This window comes from Sander lucioperca, chromosome 13, assembly GCF_008315115.2.
Source record: "Sander lucioperca isolate FBNREF2018 chromosome 13, SLUC_FBN_1.2, whole genome shotgun sequence".
NCBI classification, from domain to species: domain Eukaryota; kingdom Metazoa; phylum Chordata; class Actinopteri; order Perciformes; family Percidae; genus Sander; species Sander lucioperca.
In genome coordinates, this window is record NC_050185.1 from 30,728,540 (window position 1) to 30,747,742 (window position 19,203).

At 41.6% G+C, this 19,203-nt stretch overlaps 1 protein-coding gene across 3 annotated transcripts in view; it reads right to left on the reverse strand.

Moving 5' to 3' along the window:
* Window positions 1-1,414: 1,414 nt before the first annotated feature.
* zbtb16a (zinc finger and BTB domain containing 16a) overlaps window positions 1,415-19,203 on the reverse strand; it is a 159,369-nt gene continuing 141,580 nt past the window's right edge. For all 3 annotated transcript variants that reach the window (XM_035991069.1, XM_031308209.2, XM_031308210.2), the window contains exons 6-7: window positions 12,985-13,155; window positions 1,415-7,447 (exon numbers count right to left, since the gene is read on the reverse strand). In XM_035991069.1, coding sequence (XP_035846962.1) covers window positions 7,218-7,447; window positions 12,985-13,155 — 401 coding nt within the window. In that variant the 3' untranslated portion in view covers window positions 1,415-7,217. The remainder of the gene's footprint in view (window positions 7,448-12,984; window positions 13,156-19,203) is intronic.

Here is a 19,203-nt window from a genome sequence, read left to right on the forward strand (position 1 = left end):
TGTGGAGGTAAATACAAGCTACAAAATTGCCCTATTAACTTACATTGTAGCTCGTTTCGCCACTGCCGACTGCAGCCATCTTGCTTAATACTGGACCAATGTCAAAGATTGTTGTTCCCATCAGTCACTTAGACACAAAAACATAGGAAAATAGGGCTGAAAAAAAACGGCAGTTACCCTTTAAGCAAACTTTTAAAATGTCGCAAAAAAGACAACAAAAACGAAAATGCGAATTAGAAGCGTTTCCATCAACTGGTTTAGAGCGAATAAACTAGACTACACAAAGAGTAGTTTCATCACAAGTTGGCGTTACGCGTGGTTGTAGAAGCTAAGTTCTTTGGCTAAATGGAGAGAGGTAGGCCTATTCAGAATCAGAATCAGAATCAGAAAGGAATTCAGGAATGTGTTGGGGATGTTGTAATTGTCCTGGCATTTCAATTAGTATTGGCCATGTTGCAAGCTGTCCGAAGACGAAGAAATGCCATTATTGTAATGCACGCAGCAAGGGCTATGCAACAACGATGGCGGAAACAGCATCAGTCATGTGAGTTCCATGTCCAGCACTAACGGGCACTGCTGTAAAACCAGCAAAACATAGGCTACCGCAAACCTTCAAGCTCAAATAAAATGATTAAAGTTTACCCTGGATGGTGCTCGGAGGAACGTTATGGGGTCATTACAATCAAAAGGAATCTTGTCAGTGATCTCAAGCTGAACAGAAGCGAGTCAGCATTTTCTGACACAAATATGATTTTCCGTGTTTCTTGTGTTTCAATGCAAGTTAAAAGGTGCTGTATGTATATTATGAAAGTCCAAAGGAATGTCTTGTCAGTCTTTTTTTCATGGACACATGGATGTATGAGGGATTAGAAAATACACCTTGTTTATATAGAAAGTAAAGTAATAAAATAAAAATCATTTGATGCCACTGAAGCAGTTTTTTTTTTTTTTTTTTTTCTATTTCTATTTCTGATTTCTATTGACTGAAATATTTAAGACATTGTAATTAATCACACAATTACCACAATGAAGTATACTATAAAAGTACAAGAGCTGATCAAACACAGCCACAGAATAATTGTTTAGTGTTAGACCCTACTGTCACCTTCTGTTCTTTAAAATATTCAGGGAACAAATAGCGAGCCAGAAAGAGGGCTAAGACAGACAAGGTGAAGTCCATTTCTTTTATTTATTTTTTTTTCTAACCGCAGATTGAAAGTATACAACTGAACATCATGATTGGATTTTTATTATGAGACTCATAAATAAAAATACAAAAAAAAAATTCACTACAAAAAACAATCTACCGTTAGTAGGATGTAAAAAAAAAAAGAAATATTCTTTATATTTTCACTATCAAAGGCACGACATTGACTTTAGTGACAACATGGAGAAGAGAACCTGCAGCATTAAATCTTTTATTTTTCCTTTTTATTTTTTTTAATCACACTCCATCAGAGAACACTGAAATGTTACAAAGAGAGGTGTCTGATTCTACATGGAAAGAAACGAAAAAAAAAAGAACAACCTCTATATCAACAGACGGTGGCTATAGATTGGTGGCACAGCTCAACAGGAAACGTACCGCCACGGAAAGAAAATAGCACGTTGTCGCTGGAAAAGACAAAGGACCTTTGCAAAGCTCTAATGCAAATTTCAAATTTAAAAAAAAAAAAAAAATGATACAACCGACAACAATAAAAGAACAAAATAAAGAAAATAAAAAAATAATAATTGGGCACCTTCTAAGATTAGGCTAAGATTAGGTGCTGAGGTAGACAAAAACTATAACAATTCAAATCATAATAAAAACACTATTTTCTTAATACAGAGCAACTTGACTGGCACTTGTGCTGTCACAACAATGGAGGAGAGAAAGTAGCACAAACAAGCCAGGGAAAGAGAAAGAGAGAAAAGCTTTGTTACATAAAAAGCTTTGTTATGCTTGGTCCGACAGGGCAATTGGTCCTCAGTGCTAATATAAAAAAATACAATGTCTTGGTGCTTTGTTACTCCAAACAGTTTTTAAGTCTAGACCTCGATGGCACATGCATTGCAACAACTGCATGAAATGGCTACTTTGTTCTAGAAACACCACACCAAAACACAGAGTGCCAGCTCCAGGGATGCCATGATTCCTCTCGGGACGAATTTTAAACATCCCCTTCTAAATGCATTTTGTAGAAAAGAAAAAAAGTACTTTAAAAAACTGAAGCAAAGCATAAGGGGGGATTCCCCTAGTGCCAACCTACCCAAATGGAGGTTTTTCTTTCTTTTATTTTTTTATTCTTTCAAGAGCAATATAAAGTTCTCGTCAGCAAACCTGTTGCTGACAAAAAAAGAAGAGAGGAAAACAAATATATAGAGTAGACAATCTGAGTGGAGAACCAGACTTCCTGGACACACAGTTTCCTGGAACAGATTTTGTCCCCTGCAGCCTGTCCTGTCTGGATTCCAGTACATTTTCCCTATGCTTTGTTTTGTGTTGCTAAATAAATGCTTTTGGGTGCCAATCACAGCGTATGGCCTAAGAAAAGAAGTGAATGCAGAATCCCAGTTGCTATCTCAATAGCATTAAGGGGTTTATTCAGTCCTTGAAAAACACACCCTGCTCTATTCAGGATTAAAAAAAAAAAAAAAAAAGAAATCAGGTCATTTTCGAGCGTCATGACATCCCTAGGGTGCTGGAGACACATTTTTATTTTCTTCTGAAAATACGGAAAACTAAGCAGATATAGATGGATATTTTTGTTGAACAAGTTCCATTTTTAGGCACAAAGATAGTACAGAAACATCCGAGGAACACTGAGGGAAGAACTATATCGATGCCAATGTATATATATATATATTTTTTTTTTTTCCAACATAGAGAAAAAAAGTGGCATAGGGTATCATTTTATTTTGTATCTGATCCGATTAGTGCATTTTTCCACTAATACACACACATACGCACGCACACACATAGTTACGCACTCTTTCACCCACACGAAAAAGTAGAAAACATTCAGAGGACGATGACGGGAATAATGTGACTGATCAGGTCTTGCATTGTAGTGGTTCAGACTGAGCCGTGACTGGGTATATTATAGTGGGTGGATATTATATGAGGGTGAAAAAGACCCTCAGCTCACAGTGTTTGAGAATAAAATGGCAACACACCACGGGACATGCCATCCCTTCTTCTCTTCTTTTTTTTTTTTTTCTTCAAATACAAAAACAAAACCAGAGACATGTTGACAGTCAAGTTTGATTGAAAAATTGTGAATGACAAGTTCTAATTGGCAGCGCCACCCTGCCGTCCCGTATTTTATCAACCTTTTTTTTTTTTAATGTTTTTTTTTTTTTTTTTAACTTTGTCACATACACTCGTAAAAGTTGTGGCGGATAGATTTAGTCCTTCACCTACAATGCAATTGACATCCAGAAAGCAACACTTATTATTACAATATGTTCACACACATGTTTTTTTGTCCAACAATATCAAAGAGGAGCAAGGCAAAAATGATTCACACCGAGAGAGAGAAAAAAAAAAACAGGTAAAAAAAAGAAAAAAAAAAGAAATAGGAAATACAAAAATTTGTGCCCTGCTTGTAACCCTCCACAAATGGAAAAAAGGACTGACACTGAATACAAAAATATCACCATTTTTATATATCAAATTGCCTCTGTTGGCTCTTGTTCAGGAATACGCTCATTTCTCAAGGGAGCTTGACAGCTGAGAGAATCTCTATTTTTAACCTTCTTGTTTTTCTGTTTTGATTACCACTTGCAGTTCCAAATTGTCCAACGCACTCTGCATCACTGCAAATATGACCTGTCCTGGGCGGTTCAGCATTTTTGATGAACCTTCTTTTTTTTTCACATTACAAAACTACACTTCTATTCACATATTTTCAAGTTTTAATTCTTATTTTTAAACCCTCTTAAAAAGCAATAGTACTTCCTCTTATCTGCCGCATCCCTACTCATCACTTAAGGCTTCAAAATTGCTTTTTTTTTTTTTTTTTTTTTTTTTGTTTCTCTTTCTCTCTGCTCTTCTGTGGTTGGAGGAGGTGCAGGGGGATACTATAAGAGAAGAATAAACGTCCATTTGAATGACTTTCCAAATCCTGTCAAACTCAACTTTTGTTATCGCTTACACTTTTATGTACATTTTGCTAAAAAAAACAAAAAACACAGACAATCATAATTCAACTTTTGAAAACAAAAACAAAAAAGAAGCATGAGATGAAGTAGCAATGATGAAATAATGCAAAACACAAACACAAAAAAATGTGTTTTTGCAAAAAAAACAAAAAAAAACTTAGAGGTAGCTTTTTATAACAAATGACCAAACCTTCCGGCTCTTTAACAAGCGGGGTTAATAATACCAAGTTTGGTAACACGTAATGCACAAAGAAATACACGACATTAGAACAACAAAACAAAAAAATCTCTTCACCGTGGCACTTAATTTTTCTGCGTACACACTGCTTCATCACGTCGTGCAATGCATCTTTTTTTGACATAGACTTGTGGACACAAAAAAAAAAGTGTACAAATGAAACAAAAAGGGAAAATTAAAATACACAAGCAACATGAGGTCACAAAACGAGGTAATTCAAGTACGAAGTGTTGAGATCAAACTCAAGGTCAATAGTAACAACAACAACAACAACAACAGGAGGAGACGACGAGAGAGAGACGAAGCGCAGGGACAAAAAAACACAGAGAAAGAGCCGATTTATTCGGTCGTCTTACTGGTTGCCCCAAAAAAAAGCTGCTGGGCAGTGTCTCGTCCTATCAGTGATTTCCCCCCTTTTCCATCGGCCATTTGGATATGTGATCGCCCCCCATAATGCTGTGACATGCGGTGATTCCGTTCAACCATAATACCTGTGACTGCGTCAGTCATATGGGTCTAATGCTGCATTTCAGTGATGTCAGAAAGTCGGACATGCCCTCCTCCTTCTCAACAAAATAAGTCTTTCAGTTTGGGCTGTACGCAGATTTCTTTTTTTTTTTGGAGTTTCTTCCGAGATGCAGTTGTGTCAACGTTGCAGCATATACATGCTACACATGACTTTTAACAAAGCCCCAGTGGTAATTTAAATCAGTTCAAATATATTTGGGAACATGCACCATTTAAACACCATTTAATCTGTAATATAACTACAGGACAGGACCCCCAGATAACGCAGCACCCACCTTTAGGTGCTTCTACTCCAGTGGTGCATACTATCAAACAAAAATCTACTGACACACAGTGAATCTGGGGCCCCTGGGAGCCAAGGGTCCCTCTCCCGCTTTGCCCAGTTAGTAATTCAGCCTTATCTCAACGTACAATCAAGTTTGAATGTGAAGATCACGTACCTCTACGGCCCCAATATGTGATCTGTTTTGTCCAGTCTATCAGAACACCTGGTGATAAACGATTATGCATATTTATTTTAAGATGTAAAATAGCATTTGCCGCTTTCTAGGAGCTATTGCATGGGGAGCAGCATTTGATGTTGGATGGAGAAAATCTGAACCACTGGAAAGCATTAAGAGTAATAGCAAGGTGGGACTTCTAGGTTTCTGACCTCCAATGAAAGGCAGCGTTACCCTGCTGTTTTCTGACAACAGCCTAGTGCGAACCTGGCTCACAGTCGCTAACATTCATGTTTTGATGCCATATAACAGTCTTCAACCTGCCACGCCACCTTCGACAAACGCTAAGGTGTGCAGCTAAGGCATTCCCTGCACTTCTTCAACATTCACAACGAGCAGTCGAAGTCACACGACTCCCACGGAAAGCAGCCTTTTTCCCCATTTTGTTTTCCATCCCTGTGGTGAATGGACAGATCTGTTGTGGTGTTACAAAGTGTTACTGTGTATTTGTCAGTTTGTGTGGTTCATCATTAGTGTGAGATAATGATAGTCCTCGGATTAAATGTACATGGATAAAAGCAGTCCAGTTATCTATTGCTGAGTAGGTGGATATGCTGGGTTTAATGTGGTATACTGTAATAGCCAGTTATGATTTAATGAAAAAAATATATCACTTGCAGACATCAAACAGAGACTGTTGTCGTAATTTGTTTTACCTGTGCAATCAAAGCCATGATAAACTACGATGCAGAGCTAAAAATAAAATATATACGATGAAAAAGTGACACAAGTTGGCCCTCTGGGGAGAACCGCGGGTAGCCAGTGGTGACTGGACCTTCTCCAGCCCTCCTCTGACAGAGATGCAGAACCAGAAAGACTACTGGGAAAACTGGGGAGACTCCCCACCCCCCCAAAACAAGCAAACAGGTGCTTGGTTTGCAGTATTTTAGTGCTCCCATTCATCCAGCTCAACTGTTTCGTCTACTGCATACGCCTACCGGCTCCACTGCGGATTCTCAAGGGCTACCTCACTGCCACCGCTGGGATCTGAAGGGTCTCATGTATGGAGAGGTTATACTGGCAGATTTCTGGGATATTTCTGTACTGCGCAGGCAGAAATGTTGCAAAACAGATACATCTTCCATTAGGGATTGAAAGGATTACGTGTATTTATTTCAGTTTGTGTGGCAAGATGATACTGTTAATGTGAAATGATATGTCAGTCCTTCTCCAAGATAACTTTGTTGTGGTTCCTAACTACCATAACAGGTTTGTAGAGAAGGATTTTGGCGTCTGAAAGCCAGCAGTTCCTCAAGACTCGCAAAGCAAATCATGACATGATGAACCTGGGGCCTAAACTGAGACGCAATAGTCACACATTGTTCAACAGTGAAAGAAGTGGACCGGTGGCGAGTATGTGCAGGTATGAGACAGCCCTTGAGAATCTGCTTTCTCACTCGCAGCAGCATCCAAAAAAAGTCACTTCCTTGCAGCACGCTTGCTTTATGGCGCCGCATGAAATGACCTAAAACAATAACACGGTTGCAGATGTAGTGAATGACCCGGTGAATCCGAACTATGGTGGAGAATCTCTCTCCCTGTCCATGTCTTCCTCTTCTTAGCACTTTTGTTCCACCGTCACCACTCTTTTAACCCGTCGGTCGCCGTTGCCACAGCCGCCGCCTTTGCATGAAAAGTAAAAAGAGAAAACAAACCCTCTTGCTTTCGGATTTCTTGTCGTTGACATTCCTAAATCGCCAACACTCCACCACAGCCTCCTATCCGCTCAATTACATTCCCCTTACCTCTCGACCGCGCCCCCGCCCTCCCACGTACCCTCCCTCTCCTCATTCACTCCCGCGGCCTCAGACATAGCAAAGGTACAGGTAGGTCTTCTCTATGCGCCAGTCTGGGGGGACGTCTTCGGGCTTGTGGCTTTTCATGTGCTTCTGCATGGCGGACAGGCTGGGGCAGTAATCCAGGCAGATGGTGCATTGGTAGGGCGAGGCGCCGTTGTGGGTGCGCAGGTGCTTGATCATGGCCGAGTAGTCCCTGGATCGCTGGTGGCACAGCTTGCACTCGAATGGCTTCTCACCTAAGGATGATAAGGGTGGGGTTGAGGACAACAATTATGTTAGCCAAAGTGCCATTCGGTGACAGTATTATGTCCTTGTTGAGGCGTGATGTGCCTGTTAATCAGTAATTAAATGCATTTGATACCACTATCAATTGAAAGACAAGGAAATGGTGGCTTAGTCTTTGAGGTGTTCTGGTAAACACAGCAGCGTTTGTTATTCACACCCAAAGACCTTCCCATTATTTTAATGCAATGTGAGAATCCCCTTATCTTCCAGGGGTTAAATTAGGATGTTATGTGGGGGGTGGGGGCTCTGTGGTTTCAGGGTTGCCATGGGTGCACGTGTGTGCCAATAGACTACAAAATTATTGGACCAAAATAATTGTAAATAAAATAAAACAAGGTGAGACAACCTCAGAACACTAAAACGCTAATCAAACTTATAGTTTCAATTTTGTAAAAGTGGAAAAATTTTTCTCCCTACCTTGCCATCCACCTATCCCTCTCTGACATCTTTATTGCCATTTCTTTAAACCAATACACAATCGTCTTGGGCAGCGCTAAGCACCGGGCAGAGCCACGGTGCCTTTGCAAAATAGCCTCGGGAAGGAACTTATTTTGGTGGACCATGTATATGCTCAAAAGTTGTTTTAGTCGTGCAACAGAAAACACATTGGACAGATAGTCTAGCTAGCTGTCTGGATTTACCCTGCAGAGATCTGAGGAGCAGTTAACCATAGTCCTCAGAAATCCACCAGAGTTTAAAATTCCAACATAAAGAAAGCGGAAGGTGACGGACATCCGGCGGAATTTCCGGCAGCAACGGAGCAATCCCGGAAGTGGAACGTCGTGGATATAGACTAGTGATTATCTGACTACACATGCCAGACTTCTTTTAACTCTATAACAATAACAATGCTTTTATTACTGATACGAATGCTGGCCAAAGCTACAAAAAATAAGATTTACAGTGTAATAAAACTGAATTATCCCTTAATGGCAAAATGTTATCTACTCACAGACAAGACTGCAGCATATGAAACCTGTTGTTTGAGAAGTATAACAAGTCTCTATGTCAGGGCTTCAGGAGAGAGGAATGTCCCATTACCACTAATTTAGAGACCACAGATTTCGCCCTGCTGGCCCACAAGAAATTCTGGTGTTATGATAATTGGACTGTGCACACAAATGCAAACAAGCCAAAACCCAGGAGGGAAATCCCAACTGTCTCCTGAACAGCAGTGTGCAGCAGTTAAAGACCACACTGGCTCAAAAAGTCACTCCAACTGCCCCCAATAATTGGTACAACTCAGAAAGAAGAGATCAAATAAAAGCAGTCGTGGAGTTTGTTCCCCTCTGAGAGACAGTATTAACACAGTGCCAGTCAGGTCCATCAAACTATCCCTCTAGCAGCTAACAAATGATCTTCTAATTATTTTTGTGGTTGAGGGGATAGAAATCCTTTGTGTTCAGTTGTTATCAATTCTCATTACTGCCTTTATTAATAAGACCCAACTGTAATGGGATTTTGAAACCGTGCAAGGCTGATTTTCATGTTGTGCAACGGAAGTAAATTAAAAAGAGATATCGTATGTGCAACCATCAAATGTGGCAGTGAGGCTTCCAAGACACCAACAGAGAATAACTTGCTTTTGTTGTTTAATGGCTACTCTTTACATCTCGTTTTCAAAAAGACAACACTCAGTTGTGACATCAGAATGTCGATGACTATGCAAACAGAAAATTAAATCATTCACTGAATATTTGCTTTGTCAATACAAATATGATGCTGCTGTCCCATAAGGCTTAACAAAGGTCAGGGAACCAGGTAATACAGTACACAGTATTGGGTACAATGAGTTGGATATAAAATGTAGAGAACTGTGATACAGAGTTGAGGCATCGAAGCGTAGCGGAGGCAGCATGCATGTAAATAATGCCCCATAGTCTTAAACACTTAATACTTGCCTGCACAAGTGTTTTCCGAACTGCTAAATTAAGACAGGCCCTATTTAATAATAATAAATGATAATAAAAACCCAGCCTAACCTTTGGTTTCTTCACTATGTTCTCAATATCCACCTAAATATCCAAGTACTTGTAGGGTGACTGTTGAAATCCAATCCAATCCAACTTTATTTGTAAAGCACATTTAAAACAACCAGGTTGACCAAAGTGCTGGACATTGACATGATTTTGGACAGATTATAAACACACGAGTAACAAAAATGAACATTTAAAACAAGTAAACTAGAAAATGAAAATGCAGAATACAACTCTCAAGCAGGTTTCAAGGCCAATGAATAAAAGTGAGTTTTAAGTCGTGATTTAAAAATGTGAAGGCTGGGGGCCAATCTGACACGCAGAGGCAATTCATTCCACAGTCTTGGGGCCACGACTGAGAACGCTCGATCTCCCCTATTTTTGAGTCGTGTTCTAGGGACAACAAAGAGTAACTGGTCAGCAGACAATAATGATCACGTACACTTCCAAGTCCAAGATCTGAGCTCCATTAGTCTGAATCAACGACAGTTCATTTACCGGCGCCGCCGGATGTTCCGCCGGATGTCCCTCGCCTTGCAAAACTTGCCTTGCGTTTCGGGAAACCACAACAAACTTCGAGCTAGCAAGCTGCATGCTGAAAATGTCAAGTTTTGAAGAAAATTTGGATCTTGAAACAAGGCAGACCTGCTTGGTTCTTTCAGGGAATGATTGTAAAGATTTACAAAGAATACGTTTACGGCTTTTATTCTCTAACTGGGACGTTTTGGGACCGATTGGTCGGATTGCTGTGGACAAAATATACACAGCGATACACTGGTAAGAGCCGATTACGTTTGCTCACGTTACTGTATTGGTTTGTGTGAACAGTTTACTTCATTTAATATTCTATTTGGCGTTTTCTTTTGCGGGATGCAAATGTTCAACCAAAACAAGTTCCTTCCCGAGAACATTTTGCAGATCCACAGTCGCTGCGTCCGGAGCTTAGCGCTGCCCAAGACAATTGCGATTGGAAGAAAATGCAAACAACCCAGTGTTTTTTCTCCTATCCAGGAGTGTATGTGTGGAGGGGCCAGACCTTACTCCGCAGCACTGTGGAATAAGGTCTGGCAATGTGAGACTAGAGCTCCATCCACTGAGACACAAGAAGACTGTGAAATGCACCTGAAAGCTTCAGAAAAGGCTCAGGTTTCTGAGTGTGTTTCTTGCCTGGTTTGACTGTTAGCAATGTCACATGCTCCAAGTTCTCACCCATTACTTTGGTGAGTGTAATTATCATAACTGGTAGCTGACATGGTCAACACAGTGAGAGTAAGAACGGAGTCATAATAAACCAGAGGTATCCTTTGACTGTGAGAAAACTCACACAGACCTGAACTAAGATACAATGTAAATGGGCTAAAATCCCAGGAATATGTGGCTTTTAAATGTCTGCTATTTCTATTCTAAGCCACATGTAATCAATGTAGTACATTACACAAAATACAGCCCCTCCCCATGGAGAACTCCTGAAGGTGTCATAAATCAAAGTGTGGCGCTGCTCTCTTGCTGTGGGGGCTGCTAATATTCAAGAAGCACATTTCAATTCAGCCACAGCAGCCATCCTAAATGTGCTAATGATTTGAGTGATGGCAGAGAATAATCCACCAGCGCTCAAGCCGGCAGACGCAAATTAGACATGTAAATGCTGACCTTTACCAATGGCATTTGAAATGAGCTGTCGGATGTGATCTAGCCCAGCGCTCGCTGTCACCTTTCAGCTGGAGCCTCGCACATGTGTGCTGGCAAAACGGCGGCCTCGTGCCTCCGCTGCTCGCTCTCCCTGTCCGTTTTCGAGCCCTGGTTAACCTTGCCCTGCGTTGGCGGCTGGGTTGCGGCGCCATTCAGCCAATAAGCATAAATACAGTGTTGCAGGTTGGCGTGTGTTGCTCTGCAGCAGTGTGGACACCTGCATTATGTTGATATTGATAACCACACTGTAAACAGGGTCGCCTCAACCATAACCAGCTAATAATGAATTGCAAATTGGGCCCAGGTATTGATCCGCCATTGGCATTTGGGATGTGTGGAGCGGGGTGTTGTTGCTTGGATTGCCAATGTCGATGATTCATCAAGCTGCTCCCTTTTGTACGAGGTGGCCTTTGACTGGGAGCTTGTCACTTGTTCTTGTTATCTGCTGTTGCTCTCCGGCTTAACGCAAAGCCCCCTCCCCCACACAAAAGGGGAAAGGGTGGACAGGGGGGGAGCCAATTATTGGACAGGCTGCCTTGATAGTGTGGCTTAACAGCTGGCTTATTGAATGGAAGATGGGAGGGTGCTGCTGCTGCCGCATGTGTGTGTTAGAGAAAAAGAGATGGTGAGGAAGCATAACGCCCTGGCTGTGTGCCATCCTGGTGAGCGCTCGTGATATCCTCACTCAGTCTGCCACGTAAGCGCACGCTCATTCTCCAGGGCACCCAGCTTATCACTGTGTCAACATCTTTATGGGGCTCTAAATATACTGGGATCAATACAACGTCTTCTGAGACATTCATCTACTGTATCACAGCAACAAAGATATTCATCTGGTCTGGTCTGTGCTTTGCCGCTTGGATTTCCTGCAACAGAGTCCTTTAACAGACACCAAAAGCTGCATCAATATGTCTAGTGCCACGTTGCTCTATATACTGTATTTTTAGGTGGATAACAACATTTCTTAGAAACTTTTTTTTCCACTGAAAATTAGGCCCTATGTTCCCACATTTCTAAGATTTTTTTTCCAAAATTAGGCCCTATGTTTGCCTAACCCCTAACCCACACTAACTCTAACCCTAACCCTTGAAGGGAAATGTAGGAACCTAATTTTGAAAATGTCCTAGAAATGTGGGAACATAGGGCGGTGGGAACATTGGGATGTGGGAACATAGGGCTGACCCCACAATATTGATATTTGAGAGTTAAAAGCATGTTTAAATTAGCCCAGAGAGAGTTTAACATTTTAGTAAATTTGCTTACCAACTTTCTTTCTGAGCATGAAATGAGATAAATATCAGTCTCATGTGGGTGTGTGTTGTACGGAGCTGAAGTTGTTAGCTTAGCTTAGCTTAGCATAAAGAAAGTAAGCAGAGGGGACACAGCTAGCCTGGCTCAACTTGACAACTACCAGCCCCTGTAAATCTCGCCAGTTAACATATTGTATTGTGGTTGTTCGATGTGTAAAAAATGATAGATTGTTGTTTTAGAGCGAGTTAAACTGTGAAACTGTCTTGGCAGACAAAAGCTGCAGTTTCCCAGTCTATTTTTTGTCACAGTGAGGTTGCCAGGTTTGGTACCATCGTGCCTGCCCAGAGATCAAAACCAAAACCTCTGCTCAGAGACCATATCTGGCAACCTGCGCTATAGCTCGAGATGCTGCACAAAAAAGTTTAAAGTTCCAGCACATAGCTTCCCGTAAGACCAGAAACAATTCCCCAATCCTTTGATTATCAACATCAATTAATTCATTTTTATTTATTTTTTCTTTTTTTTCAAACAGCTTCTTTGTCGGCCGGCTGGACTTATTTTAATCGCAGTACCTGTGTGCACACGGTAGTGGGTTTCCAGTTGGTGCTTGAGGCTGAACTTCTTCCCACAGCCGTTACATTCATAGGGCTTCTCCCCGGTGTGGATGCGTTTGTGGCCCTTCAGCGTGCTCTCATCTCGGAAGCAGCTCCCGCAGAACTCGCACTCAAATGGATGGTCCCCTGCTGTAATGTGGAGAAACACAAGCAAAGTTAACTTCATCTGCAGACAAGATCTTGTTGTGAAAAAAAGGGAGAAGTGCAACACTTGAGCTTGTGTGAAAATACAGACTGAAGGGCAGAATTAGCAGACCGAGTATGAAGGCCAGAAGGCCGTGCACAAATTCATCTGAATATTGTTAAAACGTTTCAATTTCAATTCAATTTTATTTTATTTATAGTATCAAATCATAACAAGAGTTATCTCAAGACACTTTACAGATAGAGTAGGACTAGACCACACTCTATAATTTACAATGACCCAACCATTCTCCCATGAGCACGCATTTGGATGCAACAGTGGCGAGGAAAAACTTCCTTTTAGGCAGAAACCTCAGACAGACCCAGGCTCTTTGTGGGCGGCATCTGTTGCTGCCGGTTTGGACACAGACACTGATACAGATATACAGATTTTCGTGAAAGACTAGGATTATAAACATTTATGTATCTTTGGCTCTCACAAGCATTGCGCATGGTTGGATGCTTCACACCAACCCAAAAAATTCCAACCCCAAAACATCCTATAGCATACACTGTAGCTGTAATACTTAAAGGGAGCAACATTACTGAATGTTTTGTCTGATTATTTTGGTGGGTTTACGCACACGGCCAGAACAATAGGTGGTCCTGCTCGAACGGATTCCCACTTAATGGCTTTACTACCAGCAGACAACGCAACCCATCCTTTGTCTCCTCTACTAACCACCTGCACGGTTGTTTTGCTTTGTGTAAAATAATTGGAGCCTGTCATGGCTGTTTACTGGCCATGAGATGTGTTATTGACCTGCCCGTCCCAGTCTCACAATACAGTAATGGATGTATCTATCTATATATATATATATATGAATATACATGTTTTTAACCTACTGTTGAATTTGTCTTATTCTATTTGACTGAAACCCTATTTATGCTTGTCTTTTTCTATTGCATTGTGTTTCTTTTACATCTTTTATCTTATGTAAAGCATTGTGAATTGCCTTGTTGTTGAAAGGTGCTGTACAGGTAAACTTGCCTTGCCTTTAATGCAATTTTCTACTTCCTCTAGGCAGATGGTTTCTTTAATGGAAGCTGTCAAAAATACAGGAATTGAAGTAAATTTTGAAGTGGCAGCCAATCACCGCCCTCGGTCTGTGTGGGTTTGAATATTGTATGTAAGGCTGACGAGAGGAGTCAGAATAGGGCCGCTGGGTAGTATCATGTACTTAATTTGGATTACCATCTTGCTCTAAATGAACAATACTACAGTTCACTTGGAAGAAGGCGGAGAGCTGTCAACCATCTCTCTGATAGACCATCTCTCTGAGTTCAGATACAGTATTTAAAATGTTCATATTTTGCAGATCAAAAGAGAAGCACTGCATTTGGAATGAACTGGTGTAGTGTTGCAGGTTGAAGCGCTGAACCCGTTAAAAATGTTTTTGGAGTTTTTACTGGTACTTCTTGTAAAGGCCAGACACTGCAGGCAAAAACAACAATTTCCCATTTTCAGATATTGGGCTATTTCGCTTCCATAACATGCTTCTTTCAGACTAGTGAAAAGAAAAGAAAAAATACACATTTAGGTTAATTAAAAATTAACCAATTTTGTAACATTTTATTCCTAAAAACATGGGGAAAACTGATTGTTTTATGGCTGTTGACAGTATTTTCTGATTTATGGAGTGATAAAAGAGATATCCAAAATCCCCTCTGTAGAAACCTTTGACTCCAGCATGTCAACTAAACGAAACAAGAATTTGGAACCTGGCTTTATCAAATGTTTAAATTTCTGTTCTGGAAATGTATGCAAAACAGTGCATATTTAAGAAAATAATGCCTAATTTTCACATGTAAACATAACATTTTAGAAAACTTGTAATACAAAAAACAACTGTCTCAATGTAAATATTGAGGGGGAGGTTTCATGGTTCTATCTATTTATGTTTTTTACCCTATTCACCTGTATGTCTTTCCTTAAACTAGTGTGAGTAGAACACTATGCTTGTTTTGGTGGCATTTTTTTAATTCATTCATACAGTAGACAATGTTATTCAGCACATGGCATCCAACAGACATGGAGTAAGAATATTTTTTTGTTTGTTTATTGGACATCTGTTTTATCAGTTTGAGAACAAGTTAATTTTCATTTAGCATAGAGTAGATTGCAGTGACTCAAAAGATGTACAGTATATCTTCAGTGTTATATCAAACATTTTGAGTACCGTTTTGGTCGTGGTTAAATAAAAAGAACAGAAAAGAAGTTGTCGACAACTGTATCTCTATCTGGCTTTCAATGTATTACCTCATTGTCAGCATAGCATTTGTTTCTATTCATGGATCCTCTGTCTAATGCTTTCACACTGGGTAAATGTATTCTCACTTGTTATTTTCAGAGCAACATATTTCCATTCTTAAACATTAAGACTTATTCCAGACACCAGGCTGGCTGGTGGATGTACAGTATGTGTGTCTCCAGAAATGGAACTGACAACAGGCATCCCATTCTTCTCCTCAGGCTGCCGGAGTACAGGTCCCCTGTAATGCATATTCAGGTGTCAATGATCATGGATATTATGATTTGCAGGAGGCTCTCACCACCAGTCCAAAGACTAATTGTATTCCTGTGTTTGATGAGGACCTGCTTCTTGCGTCATTTACTCCCCCCCCCCACCCCCCGGGTTACACGTAATGTTGTGGATATTTATTAATGTATTTCACTCCACCGCTGCAGGTTTAAGTCACCATCGATGACCTATGCCTTTCATTATCTGCCTGTCCGAGCAGCAACGTGCCACGGAATAAATTGCATTTTCTCGTTATGTGTTGCCGCCGCCGCTGCCCCGCTGTTAAGAGACAATTTCACTTCCATCCTGCATATTTTATTTAAGGTTTTATGTCTGTGTATACAGTATGTATGTGTTGAGAGACAGAGGGATGGAAGAGGGATGAGAGATGGACACCTCTTAATGCTGATCACATTCTGGGGCGTGCTGTACTTTCATGGACGAAACGTTTCCTGTGCCTTGTGATGTTGGACCCCCTTCCATTAAATGGAAGCTTTGATGGGGATGGAGCAGGGGATGTGGGTGTATATGGCGGCGGCGGTGGGGGCTGGGTAAAAATCAATAAAAGTGACAGTCTTTATTTGTCTGCGTGAAGTTATCAGTGGCTCCCGCTGTAAGACATTGTGCTCTTTCTAGCGTTTCAACCACAGCAGAGATCACAATCCATCACGGAGCTCGGTGGGCTCGCACGACGCTACAGGAATAATAATTGAGCTCGGATTCACCTGCCTTTAATTAGGGCCTCCGATCAGACCAGCGAGTGGGATGCTAACACTCAGAGAAGACCTATGGAGGGTTATTTACGCTTAATGTCCTGTTGCTGTGCTAACGTCTGCTGTTAGCGAACACCTTCAAAAATGTCAAACAAGTAGGAAAAGAGCTCACTGTCTTTCTCATTTCAATATAAGGTTTTTGTTTTACTTCAAATAATATACCAGTGTTTATGCATTAGAACACTTACTGTGAAAACATACTGTACATCCACACAGTAAAAAAAAAACAAAAAAAACCGGTGCAGATGCAAGCATGTCTGGTATCATCCGAGGCATAAAAGAACAGAGTGGTATAAAATACTGAGTGGTTGCTGTGGAGGCTCCAGCATCCTGTTTGTACCCGGGATGCATATCATGCACGTTATCTCCTGTAGCCACTTGGGGACGCCAAAGTGCAAAGCTGCACCGCAGAGCTTTAAATAAATCAGGCACAATTCTATAATCACATTGTGAGAGAATGTAAAGGGCCAGACGGGACTTCATTTTGTCAGAATATTCTCAGGGGGGCTGGCGAATAATGGGGACATGTCCTCTGTCCATCCCAAATCTGCCACTATCACCTCATATCTCTCTCTCTCTCTCTCTCTCTCTCATCCCTGTTCTTCCTTCCTTCCTTGCTTTCCTTCCCTCCTATCTCTCTCTCTTCTTCCTCTCTGCTGTGGCCACATGGCAGGGAGGCCGCAGATGAGGACTCAGCACAGTGAGGTGGAACCACAGCATGGTGAGTGGACCCTTGGGTGCCCCCGAGCATCACCACCTGCGTTTCCTGACCCCTCCCAACCACCACCACCTCTACATTAACACCACCCCCCGCCCCCCCCATCGGCTCCTTTGACACCCCAAGGGCCTGCTGAGGATGCCTGTGCCCATGGGCACCCGGAGCGTGTTCATTATACACGCTAAAAGGCTGTAAATCACCGGGCTCCATCACTGCCAGGACCAGAACTGGCTCATTCTCTCTCTCTCTCTCTCTCTCCAAATTCAATTCAGTCCTCTCTCTGTCTCTTCCTCTCTGGCTGTAGCACTATCAAATACAGCTGCGAACACAAAACACCACGCCACAGCAGACAGCAAATTGGCTCTGAGTTTAAAAAAAAAAAAAAAAAAAACACACACACAGACACTTACACACAGACAGTGCACAACAACGGAATATTAATGAGGGCCTGGTCTGTAAAGCGAGTGTGTTTGTCTGCGTGTGGGGTGTTAGGGAAGGGGAATAGCACAGCTGCCATGACTGCCACTGTTATAAGCCCACATTGTGTGTTTATGTGTGAGTGCTTGGACCTATACTGTAGTGTACATACATGCAATAAAGGCATATAAACAAAATAAAGAGGCGACATGGAGCTGTGTAATCTCGTGGCATGTGAAGAGAGGGTGATGAAACGGCAGGTAGAGGGAGGAAAATGAGAAGACGCGCAGTGAGGGAGACCAGGCAAGATGGCATGATTTAGATGCTGAAATAAACACCATTAAATCTGTCCCCCCCCCCTTGTCCTAAATGGTGATCCAGTGTCAGAGCCCGCACAAGCAAGGCTGCTTTTAAAAGATAAGCCAGCAGACAGGTAAAATGAAGCACACATAATGAATGTCCATAAAAGTGCTTTTTGCTGCGTCCTGTTGTCATTTGATGCAACAGAATGGTGATTTAACCAATAACTGAGCTAGAAAGCTTTCTATAGTAGAGGAGCTGCCACACGAAATTAGGGTTGAATGCTGGGAATTGAGATCTTGTTAATTGCAGGGAATGCTTGCCAAAATTGACTACAATTTCCTGGGTGAAATACCTGCAGGAACCCGTGACATTTGGCGTGTGTGCGCTTGTGTGTCTATTTGTTTGTGTGCTAAAGACTACTGTACATACTCTGACCTTGTAGTGCCATTATTACGGATCAACATTTCAGCTCTGGCGCCCCCCCCCCCCCCCAATTTTTTTTTTAATGCTACAATGGCTGTCTAGAGCCCAGCTGAGTGGCAAGATATATATTTTTTAACAACAAGTGGGAATGAAGCAGGGTGCAAAACACAAAACTTTGTAGATGGTTCAACAGGTAGCTGAATCAGATCTGAATAAGATACTATTAGTGTTGAAACTCAACAACCAAGCGTAATACTGCCATGGCCTAGATCAGTGGTTCCCAACCTTTTTTCCTTGGCGCCCCCCCTACTTATGTAAAGAAAAGCTGAGCCCCCCCTCCGAAACCGAAGTTGAGGTAACTCTCGAGATAGAGCCTTACTTTCTTTTTTGATACAGAGGAGTTATCAGCACTTTTACGTTTCTCCGCCATGTTTCATTCATAAAATAGTGATGCCGTGGCGGCAGGAAAAACGAGAATGATAGCAGCTAGCAGCTGACCTGATGACAGCAAGGGTCCCAGGTTAAGAGGTCTCGGAGGTTTGGCCTACTAAGTAGCCTGCCTACAATTTTAAGCGAGAACAAAAATACATAGTTTTGATACCGACTTTTGTATACATTATATATTCTAGTGTATTATCGTAATTTGTTTAACATGTGCAAATATTTCTTTTTTACCTCAACCTCAAACCAGATAAAGACTTGTGCACCCCCTGTGATCTTTGCCGCCCCCCTGAGGGGTCCCCGGACCCCAGGTTGGGAACCACTGGCCTAGATCACCCAAACAACACGCCAAAATAGCTGCATGTAAAGGATCTACCCTTTCTGCCACTGCATGCAG